Genomic DNA, 14,446 nt, shown 5'->3' on the forward strand with positions numbered 1-14,446 from the left:
TTGGGTAATCTTATTTGTCTGTCCTCATTTCCTTTTTGCAGAGTTTTTTTTTTAAAGAAAATATTAATAAGTTTCTTATAACCAAGGCTAACTGTTGTGTGACTGTGTCTTCCGAAATTCAAGTTTTGCTTTTGCTCGAGAAAAGTAAACCGAATAACAACGAAGAATTCCTATATCTAACTAAAATTTCTTTTTCGCTTTACTTATTTTCTTCTACTGAAAATCTCTCTTACCCTCCCTACCTTACCTTTTATCTTCTATTAAAATCTCTCTCTCTCTCTTACCCTCCTCCTAATGTAAAAATGCTGTCATTTCGATCGTTTCAAAACCGCCAACTGCACTTACCCCACCCTTTTCCCGTTTCATGCTATTTAACCAATTATATTTTTCCGACCTTGAACCCGACCCGGCGATTTGCATGTTCGTGGCATGTTCATGGCATTTTTTCAATGAATATCAGTGATACTGGTGCCTTAAACTACCGGTATGATTGATGTTATTGTTGTTATTATTGTTAAGAGTTGTAATTTTGTGTAGAGTTGCCACACTACTATTATTGTTATTATTTATGTGATTATGTTGGGGTTGCTGCTTCTGTTGCGATGAATTACCATTCAAAGAACTAAAGGTTGATCTACGTCCGGTAGTGTTGCAGCTACCGTTGCGTAGTGGCAAGGCCGGTGGCGGTGGTGTGGGCGGTATTGGCGATTCAGATGTAGGACTAGCATCATTATTGTGATCCACTGGCAAGGAATAATGGGAATTGTTGTGCAAATAATCACCCTCCTCCATGGCAGCGTGGTGATTATATTGTTGGGGATATTTCAGAGAGTTGTTATGATTGAAATGATCCTGGGTCAAGCGTATGTGGCGATCGGTTGTATTGTATTTTGGTGTGACATAGGCCACACCGCCATTTGGTGTTATCGGCTGGGAGTAGATGTGATTCTGGGTCAGCGAACTTTCTTGTTGCCAATTATTTTGACTGTGCCGAGGCAATGAGGTCTGATTGGATGACTTCGTATTGGCCAACTTACGCATATCCTGTTGCGATTGATAGTTATACGGTCTCGCGGTGTTATTGGTCATATATGGGATTTGATTTAGTTGATTGACAAAGGAGTTTTGATTATCGGGTAGAGGACCACAACCATTGTACACAGATGTACCATTGGGAACTTTCAACTGTTGCAGGGTGTTACAGTTACTGGCAGTTGCATTTGTGGTCGATCCCCGACCTCTTTGTTGAGGTGGGGGTGGTGCTTCTAGCTATAGTTCGGTAACAGGAATGGGTCGGGATCCCATATATTGCAGAGCATGTTGGCCACCATAACCGCTGGTGGTGGTGGCGTAGGGTGCGGAGCTGCTCATGGCACAGGGTATTTGGGGATGGCGATTCATGTAATCCTCCTCGGAGAACGTTTTTTGATATTCCCGTTCTTTGCGGCCAAGGGCGGAATTACCCCAGCCTCCTTTGAGCACTTCGCGTATTCTCCGCCGACAGGAGTAGATAATCAGAGCCAAGGCGGTAATGGCAGCTGCCGTCACGACAAGTAAAATACTAATCATAGCCTGTTGATTGGGACTGCTATGATTACAGCCCAACATGGCAGGGCTAAGGGTATTTAAATTCTCTCCCTTCAGATTGGCAGGGGCTGAACATATCACCCCCTGGATCTGTTCGCTGGTATTATTTTTATTGATTATCAAAGTGCGCAGCCACAGTAGACGGCAATCGCACACCAAAGGATTATCGGAGAGGTCCAAAGTAGTCAAGTCGGCCCAAGGGAAGAGTCCCTCACTTAAGGTAATAATTTGATTCTCCTTCAGGATGATATGTTTTAGATGAGGCAAACCACTAAAGGCATTCTCCTCAATTTCGGCCAGCATCTTATTTGCCGATAAATTCAAATATTCCAAGTTGGTGTTGCTCGAGAAGGCTCCATTCTCCACCTTTTGCAGCCTTTGGGCCCCTGTAATTTGCAAACGTTTGAGGTTCTTCAATCCCGCCAAGGCATTGCTAGGTATTAGCTCAAAATCATTTTGTCCCAATGTCAATTCCTCCAAACGTTCCAAATGTGACAAAGCACTTTGTGGTATAAATTCCAAACGATTATCAGAGAGATCTAGGTAGCGTACCCCCTCCAAACCTTTCATGGCTTCCAGCGAGAGGTTATGTAGTCCCGCTCCCTTTAAATCTAAACGGGTTAGCCCTTTCAAATCTTCAAAGGCCTTGTTGGGTATGGACATAAAGGAATTGGTGCCCAAATACAGCTCCGCCAACATTGGCATAGCCTGGAAATTTTCCGGAGCCGGCACTGAGGTCAAGGTGTTGTCATCCAAATACAAAACTCGTAAATTCTTCAACCCGTCAAAGGCATGGGCAGCAATGCGACTAATGCGATTCTGGCCCAAATTCAATTCCTCCACTTTGAGCAACGGTGCAAAGGTGTAATCCTCCAGCTCGGCCAAGAGATTGCCACGAATATTCAAAATGGTAACCGCCGACAAACCCATTAACGTTTTGTTGTTGATTTGGCCAATCTTGTTGTGATTCAAATGCAATTCTTGCAATTTGCGTTGGAAGGCAAATGTCCTCGGGGGTATGGTTACCAAATCGTTGTACGACAGATCGAGAAACGTTAGCTCGGCATAGAACTGAATGCTCGAATCGATGGTTTTGATTTTATTGTTTTTGATTACCAGCCGTTGAATGGACGGATTCAGGGCAATGGGCAGGACGTCAAGAGTGCCTTCACCGCATTTGACCACGAGAGTATCATCATCACATTGACAGCCATTGGGACAATTTGCCAGGCCATTAACGGGAACCGCAAGTAAACAGGACGACAACACCAGTAAAGCCAATATTAGCCATTGTCGAGAACAATGTAGGGGCCAGAACAGAGAACTATTGCTGCTGCTGTTGTTGCTGCATTCTTTTGGGCTTTTATGGGTGCTGTTGGTGTTGTTGTCGTTGTGGCCATGTTGTCGACGTTTACACGATTGTGTTGGCAGTGGACCACCCACAACTATTGTTGCTGTCATTTGCTTATGACACAAGGCTTCTTCGTACTCTACTGCTGCTTTTGTTTGTCTGTGATGGCTGTAGGAGTTGATATCTGTGGCATGGCATGTTACAAATTCTCTCTCATTCTCCTCCCCCGCCTCCTCCTGCTGCTGCTGCTTCTCAAATTCAGGCGGATAGGTTTCTTGCAAACGTTGATAACATTCAAAATTTACACCCATTGTGTTTTCTATTTGGTTTATTTTGTTGTTGATTTGTTGTTGTTCTTGCTGTTCAGTTTTTGCTTTTGTTTCCGTTTTTCTTTTCGTTGTTTTTCTCATTTTGTGTAAGCAATTTGTTGTGTTTTATTCTTTTTCCTCAACTTTTCTTTTCCTATTCAGAGTAGGTGTTCTGTGGTTTATCCTCCAAAAAACGAAGATGAAATTTTTATTGTTGTTTTGAAGTTTTTTCCCGCCTCCAAATTCGTTTTTTAATAAATTCTTTGCAATTTCTTGGCGTGTTTGTTGCGCTCGTTGTTGTTGTTGCTGCTGCTGATTTGAACCATTTGTTGCCAATAAATTGTATATTCACCACACGTCATTAGTATCCGTTTTTAATAAACTGCAAAGAAATAGAAAAAAACATAAGAAAACCACAATGAAATAAAGGCCATAAATCAAAATGAAAATTTTTATATTAAGTGAAACAGAGAGAAAATGTAAAATAAATGTTATTGGTATTTTTGTTTTACAGATTTATGAATATTTAATCTGTTCATTTATTGGATTTTTTTTTGAGTTTTTAATTAACTTTTCTATAATATTGAAATGTGAAGAATCAAATTAAGATTAGATGAAAATTCAAGTAGTGTTTACAGTGGATTTTCAATTAATTTTTAAAATATTTTTTTCAATCTTCAGAAAAATTTAGCAATGGCAAAAACGTTTTTGTGAGTTGGCTTATTTCATTCCTTTTCTTAATTTGAAATAAGTGTCGGGACTTCTAAATAATATTGTCATTTTATATTTTTTTGAGAAACAAATTATGTTTTCCTAAAGAGATTTATAATTTGAACCTCAAGTTATTGTAGGGTGTTACCGTTGCTGACAATAGTAGTAGTGATCGATCTCCGATCTATTGATTGATGTGAGGGTGATGCAAATTTTCATATTTAATTTTTGTTATTCCATTCGTTTCTAAATATATATTTGCCAAAGAAAATGCTAATCCTTGTTTGAGCATTTAATGTTGGAATGAGAAATAATAATTGAACCCTATATATATACCAACCCTACACAACTACCACTGGATTCAAATTTTCAAATGGGGGAACACCCATGGAAAGCAAAAATATAGATAAAATTACGGTGTCGTTGATATGCCCACGAGTCACGCCTCGTTGTCATCCTACGATCGTGAGCAAACATCTCCTACATATGTTGTCGAGACTGGCGCTACAAGCACACAGTCAATGAGCAAAAATTGATCTGAGTTTTAGGACGACAGGGGTAGATCAACCTATACCCAACCTTCTGAGGCAGAAGTGGACTCTAACTCAAATTCTGAGACTGAATATGAATACACGATAAATACAACCGTCCTAGAAAGCCCAAGGAGCATAGAGGCTTATAAAATGCTTGTGGAAGTGAGCAAGGACATCGCCAACCTCACTACAAGAGAGACATAGTTATATGGGACACAAAATAGCCATAATGAACCGCAGAAACTAAATTAAACAGCAAGCATACGCTCAGAAAACCTAATGAAACCTCCACTTCCTCGGAAGTGGCGAAAAGGATTAGATTCTCAGAAGAGCTTACGAATGCCAAACCCGCAAAAAAGAAAAAAAGCTTCCCGTTGGCTGATAGCAAAAGAAGGCATAGCCTACCCGAAATCAAAGGAGACTGTAAAAATCCATAGACTGAGGGTGACGATGTCGGCTCTAATATCAGCAAGATGAGCGCTGCATCGGAATCTTCCTTGAAATCTGGTTACTCAAAAAGGCCTAACCAGAAATCACGAAGACAGCGACAAAGGTTACCAGGAGGCACAGCAGTGATCGACGTAAACCGTGCGTCTGGAAAATTAAAAAGGGAGATCCATAAGGAGGTGAAATATGCGGTCAATAATCAAATCTTGGAGAGGCAATTGCAATGAGCGATCCCTTTTATCTGGACAGCTGCAGTTTCAAGGGGGACTATCTAATGCTAGAGTCTGAGACATCAAAGAGCATAGAAGCCCTGGCGGATATTGTCCCTATTAATGAGACAGTCAAACTTAAACAGGTGAGAAAAAATACCCTTCTTCAATTACAAAAGGTAACGGGGGCAGCGAGTTAACGACAGAACGCATGCTCAAAGTTTTTCGCCTACAAAACAGAATACTCCTGGTTAAGAAATGGGAGGAGAAGAAAAGTGGCACTCTACTTGTGATGGGCCTAGACAGATCTTCAGTGAAAAGTCTGATGAAGACTAGAGACAAGACGCACTACGTGTCCAATGCAGTCTTCGTTAAGATTGGATAGGCAAGGATCGGAGAGGAGGATGCAATAAATGGTAGCGTGAAATAATACCCAGCAACAAGAGTGAGAGAACTGATGAGAATTTAAAAGACTCCCAAGAGGATCGTTTACTGGAGGACAATTGAAAGAGGTCATCCTGGTAAACATCCATCGGTGTGAAACTTCAACTCTAGCTCTGATATATTAGAATAATGAAAGGTAATGTACACAACGGGTAAATACTGTAACTCTGACTGTTAAAAACAAGGTGTCTGGTTTAACCTCATAACTATGTAAACACAAAAACATAAGTTTTCTTTTTTCCCCAGAGTTGTCATTGGACCCAACAGTACTAAAGCAGGGAAATGACACCATTTACCTAACATCAGATTACCTTCCGTTCGACTACCCGATACCACCACCAACGGCGGAGCTGCAGCGACCGGTGAGGAAATCAAAGGAAACAGACAACAATTAGTATTTATTGGTAGCAACGTCAATAGAATTAGAGAGGAAATACTAGATACAACTATATATTCAGGAAACATAATACACGAGGTTCAAGAAAGGATAGTCGCATAGGAGTACCTTTCAGAGATGTTACAGAACTTCTTCGAGGTATTCTTTATAAATTTGCACAGCCTCCTCCATAATGCGGAGTATATATTCGAATTCTCACTCCCTTTATAAAATCTCAAAATAATCACCGGAGACCCAATAAAGTATATGCATGCTTGATCGGAATTAAAGTCTATGTCAAGTTAACCAAAGATTACGAGTCATTTTCGATAGGTTCTGAGCCCAATTTTCCTACGTGGGTGTCTGTAGTTTAGTAGTTCGATATTGGGTAACAATAAGAAGTTTAGGAGCGTCTCCTACAAATGTTATTAAACGTCGCCCCGTCCGACTTGTCCTAATTTTATAATAACCCAAAAATCTAAAATCCACTTTAATAATAACTACAAAAATGGTTATGCTTTAAACTTTCTCGCAAAAATTTTCGCAATAACTTTATTTCATAAATATTCTCTAGACATCTTTAAATCTATCGATTTTTCTGTTATTATTGCAACAAAAACCATTTCTTTTCAAAAGACTAGAATGAACGAACAAGAATGAAAAAAAAGAAATACACATCATTGACATTCCTCCCACACCATTTAAGAAAAAATCATTGATCTCAATGTTCATTGTTGCAGAGCAGAACGATAACCTAGAAAAGAAATGGAAACTTTTTTCTTTGGTAGTTTTTTTTGCTTTGTAGTTTTAGCTTCTATGGCTGTTATTTTAACAATATGCTACATATTTTTTTAAGTTGTTTTATTTTTTGCACTTGGTCTTTTTGTAACAAGTTTGATGGGTGTGTTGTTGTTGCTTTTTTTGCTGTCTATTGTTTCAAAGTTTGTTGAGCTTAAGAACACTATTTTTAAAGACCTTCAACGCCATGCGGATATTTGTAACAGTTTAAGTGACAGTGGTTAATGTGGGTGTGGTATTGAAGGTGGGAGAGGAAAAGGGGGACAAGTCTCGGATAATGGCAATGGTGTTGGTATTAATCTCAAAATTCGAGAATAGAATTTAATTTTAGATCAGTAGTCCTAAGTGAGACTCTTAGTCCTCGAGTAGCTGAGGTGTTTTGAATTACAAATAATATTTCCGAACAGGAAATGTTGTAGTAGATTTGTAGGAAGAATTGAATTTCAGAACTGGTAATATTGTGGTAGATTGTTGCGCGGATAACTCGTTTTATTCCAAAATTTCTACAATCCATGACCAGTAGTCCTTAAAATATTTTTTCGACGGTCATAACATTCAGCTAAAGTTTTATATTTTTTTATAAATACACATACAAACACCCACTGTAATATAATCCAATTGTCAAACGATTTGAATGGTAGTTTCTATTGCTAGCTCCTCTCCACATCTTCCCACCAAAAACGAAAACCAAGGAATTTTCTTTAAGAATGCCACCACCTACCACCAACCATCATCATCGCCATCCTCACCGCCACACGTATATATTTACAATGTCTGACATTTGCACATTTGTGTCGCTAATGTTTGGTGTTGTCGTTGTCATTGTTGCTGACGCTAATGTTGCTATTGTCTTTATGGCTGGCTCTTCTTCTTCTTGTTATTCTAGTTCTTCCTCAAATTTTTTTGTCTGCCGATGCGATTACAGCATCTCTGTTACCATTTAACTCCAAGAGTGCCACAAAAGATAGTTTATTTGCTAAAGTTCTATGGAATTTGGCGCCAAGGGTTAGCCTTCACAAACAGAATAAACAAGGACATTTACAACAAACACAACAACAACATCAACTATACTACAACAAATAGTCGAAAATAACGCTTGTCGGAAAAAAGCCCCACCACATCTAATATATGGACCAAACAAAAAACAATGTTTTAGCAACTGCCACGATATATTTTCGTTTGTGACATTAAATGCCAGAAAGCTGCAGAGCAACACAACAACAACACCAACTGGAAGAATAAGAATCTCCAAAAAGGGAACCTAAGCCAGTAAGCGGTATGAAAAAGAAATATATCCGCCATCAAACATAAATTTTAGTCTTTAACAGTGTGGAAGTATTTCCTTTCTATAACACCCATAGCACAAAAAAAGGACAATGGCATTTGTTTGTTGTTGGTTAGGGAAAAGTGAATGAATTTCTAGGACTTTGGGAGGGGTTGTGACAGCAGGAAATTCACTTGGCTTTTTGTTCGTTTTAGGGGGAAATATTTCGGAATCGGGTATGTTATACGGTTGGGATGGACGTGTGATGATGAATTTCTTAATAAATTTGTTAAGAAATGTCAATATGGATTTTTATGGACTTATAAAGAAAATTTATTTAGGAAAAAACACGCTTAGAGAATTTTTAAGGAATATTTATTAATGGACCAGTCTAAGATTGGATTTCTAAAGAATATTTCTTTAGAGACCAATCTAAGCTTGAATTCTAAAAGAATATTTCTTTAGGCGACGTGAATTTTTAAATAATATTTTTTATGGATCTCTAATAAGCGTGGATCTTTAAAAAAAAATTTTTATGGACCTCTATTACGCAAGATCTTTAAAAAAATATTTTAATGAACGTCTAATAAGCTTGGATTGAAAAAAACATGTTTTATGGACCTGTAATAAGCGGGGATTTTTATACCCTTCACCACACAGTGGTACAGGGTATTATGTCATTGTGCATATGTTTGTAACAGGCAAAAGGAAACGAGATAGACACATGGTTCCTTTTGAGAATATGCATAGAATCACTTTCTAAGTCGATTTATGCATGTCCGTCCGTCCATCCGTCTGTCTGTCCATGTTAAATTGTAAACAAAGTACAGGTCGCATTTATGATCCGAATTGGAGGAAATTTGGCATAGGTCACTTATTCGGCCCAAGGACGAACCCTATTGAAATTGGGAAAAATCGGTTCAGATTTAGATATAGCTCCCATATATATATTTAACGGATTTAATGTAAACGATCCCTATATATCTTTCAATTTGCACGAAATTTGGTACAGCCTAATCATTTAGGTCTAGAATGATGTCTGCCAAGTTTCGTGAAAATCGGTCAAGATTTAGATATAGCTCCCATATATAGTTTCGTCCGATTTCATGTTAATGGTGCCCCAAAGTCCCTACATATCTTTTGATTTGCACGAAATTTGGCATAACGTACTGAATTAAGCCTAGAGTGATGTCTGCCAAGTTTCGAGAAAATCGGTTCAGATTTAGATATAGCTCCCATATATAGTTTCGTCCGATTTCATGTTAATGGTGCCCCAAAGTCCCTACATATCTTTTGATTTGCACGAAATTTGGCATAACGTACTGAATTAAGCCTAAAGTGATGTCTGCCAAGTTTCGAGAAAATCGGTTCAGATTTAGATATAGCTCCCATATATAGTTTCGTCCGATTTCATGTAAATGGTGCCCAAAAGTCCCTATATATATTTCGATTTGCACGAAATTTGGCATAACGTACTGAATTAAGCCTAGAGTGATGTCTGCCAAGTTTCGAGAAAATCGGTTCAGATTTAGATATAGGTCCCATATATAGTTTCGTCCGATTTCATGTAAATGGTGCTCCAAAGTCCCTATATATCTTTTGATTTGCACGAAATTTGGCAGAACGTACTGAATTAAGCCTAGAGTGATGTCTGCCAATTTCGAGAAAATCGGTCCTGATTTAGATATAGCTCCCATATATAGTTTCGTCCGATTTCATGTAAATGGTGCACCAAAGTCCCTTTATATCTTTCGATTTGCACGAAATTTGGCATAACGTACTGAATTAAGCCTAGAATGATGTCTGCCAAGTTTCGTGAAAATCGGTCCTGATTTAGATATAGCTCCCATATATAGTTTCGTCCGATTTCATGTAAATGGTGCACCAAAGTCCCTTTATGTCTTTCGATTTGCACGAAATTCGATTTCATGTAAATGGTGCACCACATATACCTTGCGATTTGCACGAAATTTGGCATAACATACTGAATTGAGCCTAGTTACGTAGTTGCGCTTTCTAGAAGTACATACATAGCCCAACGAATGACCTATTTATATTTGTTTGAATTCAATTTACATACTTTATGGATAGATCTTGGTAGATTCACATTTAGATAAATATCACATATTTTATTTCATCCAATTTCATGTTAATAGTCCTGTTTAACATACCCATAGTGGTGAAGGGTATCATATAGTCGGCCCCGTCCGACTTTACTACTTTCCTTGCTGGTTTAAAGATATTTTTATGGCCTTCCAATAAGCGGGGATTTTTTTAAAATATTTTTATAGGCTTCTAATAAGCGTAGATTTTTTTGAAGTAAGGACTGGGGGTTAACTTTTTAAAAATTCTTTTTTGAAGAAAGGACAAGACGTAGATTTTGTAAAGAATATTTTACGAAAAAGCACATATTATTTTTAAGGAAAAATCTTTTCAAAAATTATGAATTTTTAAAACTATTGTTTAGGAAAGGAGAAGGCTTAGATTTTTTTTTAAATATTTTTGATGAAATGACAAAAAAGAGTATTTTCTTTTTGCAGAAAGAATAAAGCGGCCGTTTTTTTAAATACATTTTTTGAAGAAAGAAGGAAGCGGAGATTTAAAAAAAATTGTTTTTTCCCATATCTCAATATTCGGTATGTTCGACACGTTTTTCTTCCGACTTGGTTGTAATTTGGTATTTAGTACCAAACCGACTTGGTTATAATTTGTATTTAGGGTTCTCATTGGACACAAGTTTCTAGGTAGCCACCATTATTTTGGGACCTCATAACGGTATCACGCACATTCGTACTAAAAATTATTAATATTGATCCAAGTCGGTATTTTGAAAATGGTAGACACGGGTTTCAAACGCATTTGGCTGAAATTTGTGGCTGTCAAATCTCACTACCTAAAATATCAATATTGATTTCGTTTGTTTTATAGCCACCCATTTTTGGAATTTTAAAGGATAACTTTCCACATAATCTTGTCAAAAAATTCAAATTTACTCATTGTGTTCTGTAATTAATATACCACCCTAATATACCAACAACTAAAAATCATAAAATTATATTAAATTTCCTACACAATATATGGTTACGCTTAAAAGCCTACTTATGTGTGCGAGCACATACATAAGTACATATATACGTGTGTGTGTGTGCGTATGTGTGTGAACTTTATAATTTGCTAGCAAGGATAAATATAATAAGATTTACACAGTTACAGTTCATATAAATATTTCGTCTTTAAAAACATGAAATTGGAAACTTTATCCTCAACTTCTCGTGTTTTGTTTTCTTTACAAAGTTTCAAAGTTATTTCCTGGCTAACTGTGTCAGTGGCACCTCTCCACCTCCTAATTCCCTTATCCCCAACCCCAGACAACAATTTCGTTTTCTAGTCACAATACAACAACAACAACAAAGAAAGAAAGAAACATAAGTATTAAGTTTTACGACCTTGATTTCAGCTCCATTTGTTTTTCGAAAGAAATTTTGACATTGTTTATTATAAAGTGGCTTTCTGGGGGGCAGGGAGGGTGGTGACAGATGAAATGGCTTTGGGGCTAAGCTAACAAATTGTTTGAAGAAATTTAAAAATATCGATATGGGAAAAATATTTTTTTAAGAAATTTAAAAAATTCGTATGTAGGAAAAATCTTTATTTTTTAATTTAAAAAATCCTTAGCAGCTGTAAAGCAATAATCATCATGAAAAAATCCCCGAAAACTGCGGCAAACTTATACAAGCTATAAAACAGGGACCTAGGGAAAAACTCGAAAATTGCTCATGTTTTGTGGTGGTGTTTTATGGCACATAAGTTAAACACATACACATGTACAGGACACCAACAAAATATGAACATTTTTTTGTAGATTTTTTTTCCAAATAGTAAAGGACCTTTAGACCTGTTTCTATTCTTCCAGCCTACATCATCTAGCTCCGTTGCTTTGGTTAGTGTTAGTTGCCAAAAAGTTTTTCTTCAAATTGAAGAAACCAAAAACAAAAAACATTGGAATTTGTTGGTGTGTATTATTTTTTTTTTTTGGCATTGGTCGTTTGGTGCCTGTGATTTTTTTTCTGGTCATGTTTCTAAAACAAGGCTGGATGAGAAATTTCGTTTTGGCTAAAACTGACTGCTGATACTGGTGTTACCCATTGCTGTATATAATGTTTTGTGGCCAAAATGAACAACAAACACAGCAGTTACCCCAGCAAAATTTTATACAGCAACAACAAAAAATTCTCAGCTTTTAGCCAAGAACAACAAAAAAATTTGGGGAAAAACAAAACCCCAAACAACCATGTTATGTGTGAATGTCTATGTATATATGTGTGTTGCTTTTTGTTGCGAGGGGTACAAATGTTAAATTTGTGGTTTATTAAAAGCTCCCTGTAGGTTAATAGTAATGCGAATGGCATAAAAACAAATCCTAATATGGCTTAGGGGGAAATTAGAAAATTGTATGGCCAAAAAAAAACATAACAACAACAAAAACAAAATTCAACCTACAACAACATCAAACAATATGAGAAAAAAGAATAAATACAACAACAAACTGGAAAGTGCTGTAAATATGTTGTTTACCATGCCAAGGCTTATACTCGTGTGCTGCAGCATTACTAGGTTGTTTTATGACGAGCTGTTACCTTAAAGGCAACAAATATTAAAATAGAACACACACTTTTTTTCATAGTAACAAACACATACCGAGACCTCTTCCTCTGGTTTTCCAATTTGTTGGAAAACTAGGAAAAATTATTTTTCACAAACTTTTTTTTTCTCGAGTTTCAAAACTAAAATTTTTGTTTGAATATCAAAAATTCTAAAGTTAACTTTAATTTTATTTTGTTTTTTGGCTTTGCAGTCTCTCAGTGTTTGTTGAGTAGCACAAAAAGCTTCTAAAGTTAACTTTAATTTTATTTTGTTTTTTGGCTTTGCAGTCTCTCAGTGTTTGTTGAGTAGCACAAAAAGCTATTTAAAGTTTTTGAATCTTTACTTAATGCACATAGGAATTAGAGTGGGATTTTTAAATCTCACACAGAAATGTTGTTAAATACATATGAAATTTATGGACATTTTTTGACACACACACATATAAATATATAAACCTACGTTAGTGGTGTTGGGAAAATAAATCCAAATTTGGATATACGAAAAACCTTTAATAATAATTAAATTATTTTCGACATATGAAAATACATGTAGGAACTCTTTGATTCTTCTCACAGATATTTCAAGTTCTAAAATAATATTTTCCTGTTATACGGTTTTTAATAAAAACAAATCATGTATTGAGGCATATGAGTAACGACAGTCATCATATGTCCTAAGGTATCATAAATTAATTTGTAATCAAATGGAATTTTTTTAAAGAAAATAAAAATTTTGTTTTCATATAAAAAATTCTAAAGTTGTTTGTGTTTCAGCTTTACAGTCTCTCTGTGTTTTTTGAATAGCAATTAGAGTGGGATTTTTTAAACCTCACACAGAAATTTTGTTAAATACATGCGGAATTAGTCGAAATTTTTACACACACACGTAGGTAAATATACCTACGTCAGTGTTGTTTGGTGTCTGTGTTTGGAAAAGAAAAACACAATTTGCTCATAGGAAAACTAAATAAAAATTGTATTATGTTCGTATTAAAAAAAATTGGGAGCTTTTTGATTCTTCTCATAGTTATTTAAAATTCAAAAATTATAGATCTTTTATAAGATTTTCGAGATAAATTTATCAAGTTTTGAGGCGTATGAGAATTGACAGTCATCAAAAAATATGGGAGCTCTTTGATTCTTCTCATAGATATTTAAAATTGCAAAGTTATTGATCTTTTATAAGATTTTCGATTAAAATATCATGCTTTGAGTTGTATGAGTAATGACATCCATCATACGCCCACATGAACCACAAACTAAATGAAAATTGTGTTGAATCCGATTTTAAATATGTCGAATAAAGTATATTTTGGAAGAGTCCAAGGTGAAATGGTCTTTGCTTTTGCGAAGAAATTAGAAAGTTCTAATACATTTAATCTTCAGATCGTAGTTTGTTTTGTAAAAATCAGAGAAACAATTCCGCAGTTTCGCTTTCAAAATATGATTTTACGCCTGCCTGGATGATTCTATAAATTGAAAGCGGTGGCACAACGAGTAGGATACCTCTAATAAGGTACAGATCTTAATAATAGGTATTCCGACCATATTTTTTGCTAGATATTGTATACAACTCTACATTTTACAGACAATTTGATTCAGCTCAAAAAGACTATTAGGCATCCTTTCAATGGTAGGCAAGAGTTTGGCATAACATCACACGATATTTTCGTCCGATTTCTTTTAAATATTCTTTCGTAGACGATTGGTCAGTTCGTTCCTAAATCCGCTCTTAATATCACGACTGTATGGCATAAAATAAGTAGTATAAATTT

General features: G+C 36.2%; 1 protein-coding gene across 1 annotated transcript; it reads right to left on the reverse strand.

The window, feature by feature from the left end:
* Window positions 1–456: 456 nt before the first annotated feature.
* LOC133328044 (uncharacterized) lies at window positions 457–3,249 on the reverse strand. Its single transcript, XM_061536593.1, is given in 1 exon segment — window positions 457–3,249. A coding segment is annotated over 1 exon segment (2,793 nt).
* Between the last annotated feature and the right edge of the window lie 11,197 nt (window positions 3,250–14,446).

The sequence above is a fragment of the Musca vetustissima genome, unplaced genomic scaffold (genome assembly GCF_032173495.1).
Source record: "Musca vetustissima isolate MV318-11 ecotype Yass unplaced genomic scaffold, APGP_CSIRO_Mvet_v1 utg53232, whole genome shotgun sequence".
NCBI classification, from domain to species: Eukaryota; Metazoa; Arthropoda; class Insecta; order Diptera; family Muscidae; genus Musca; species Musca vetustissima.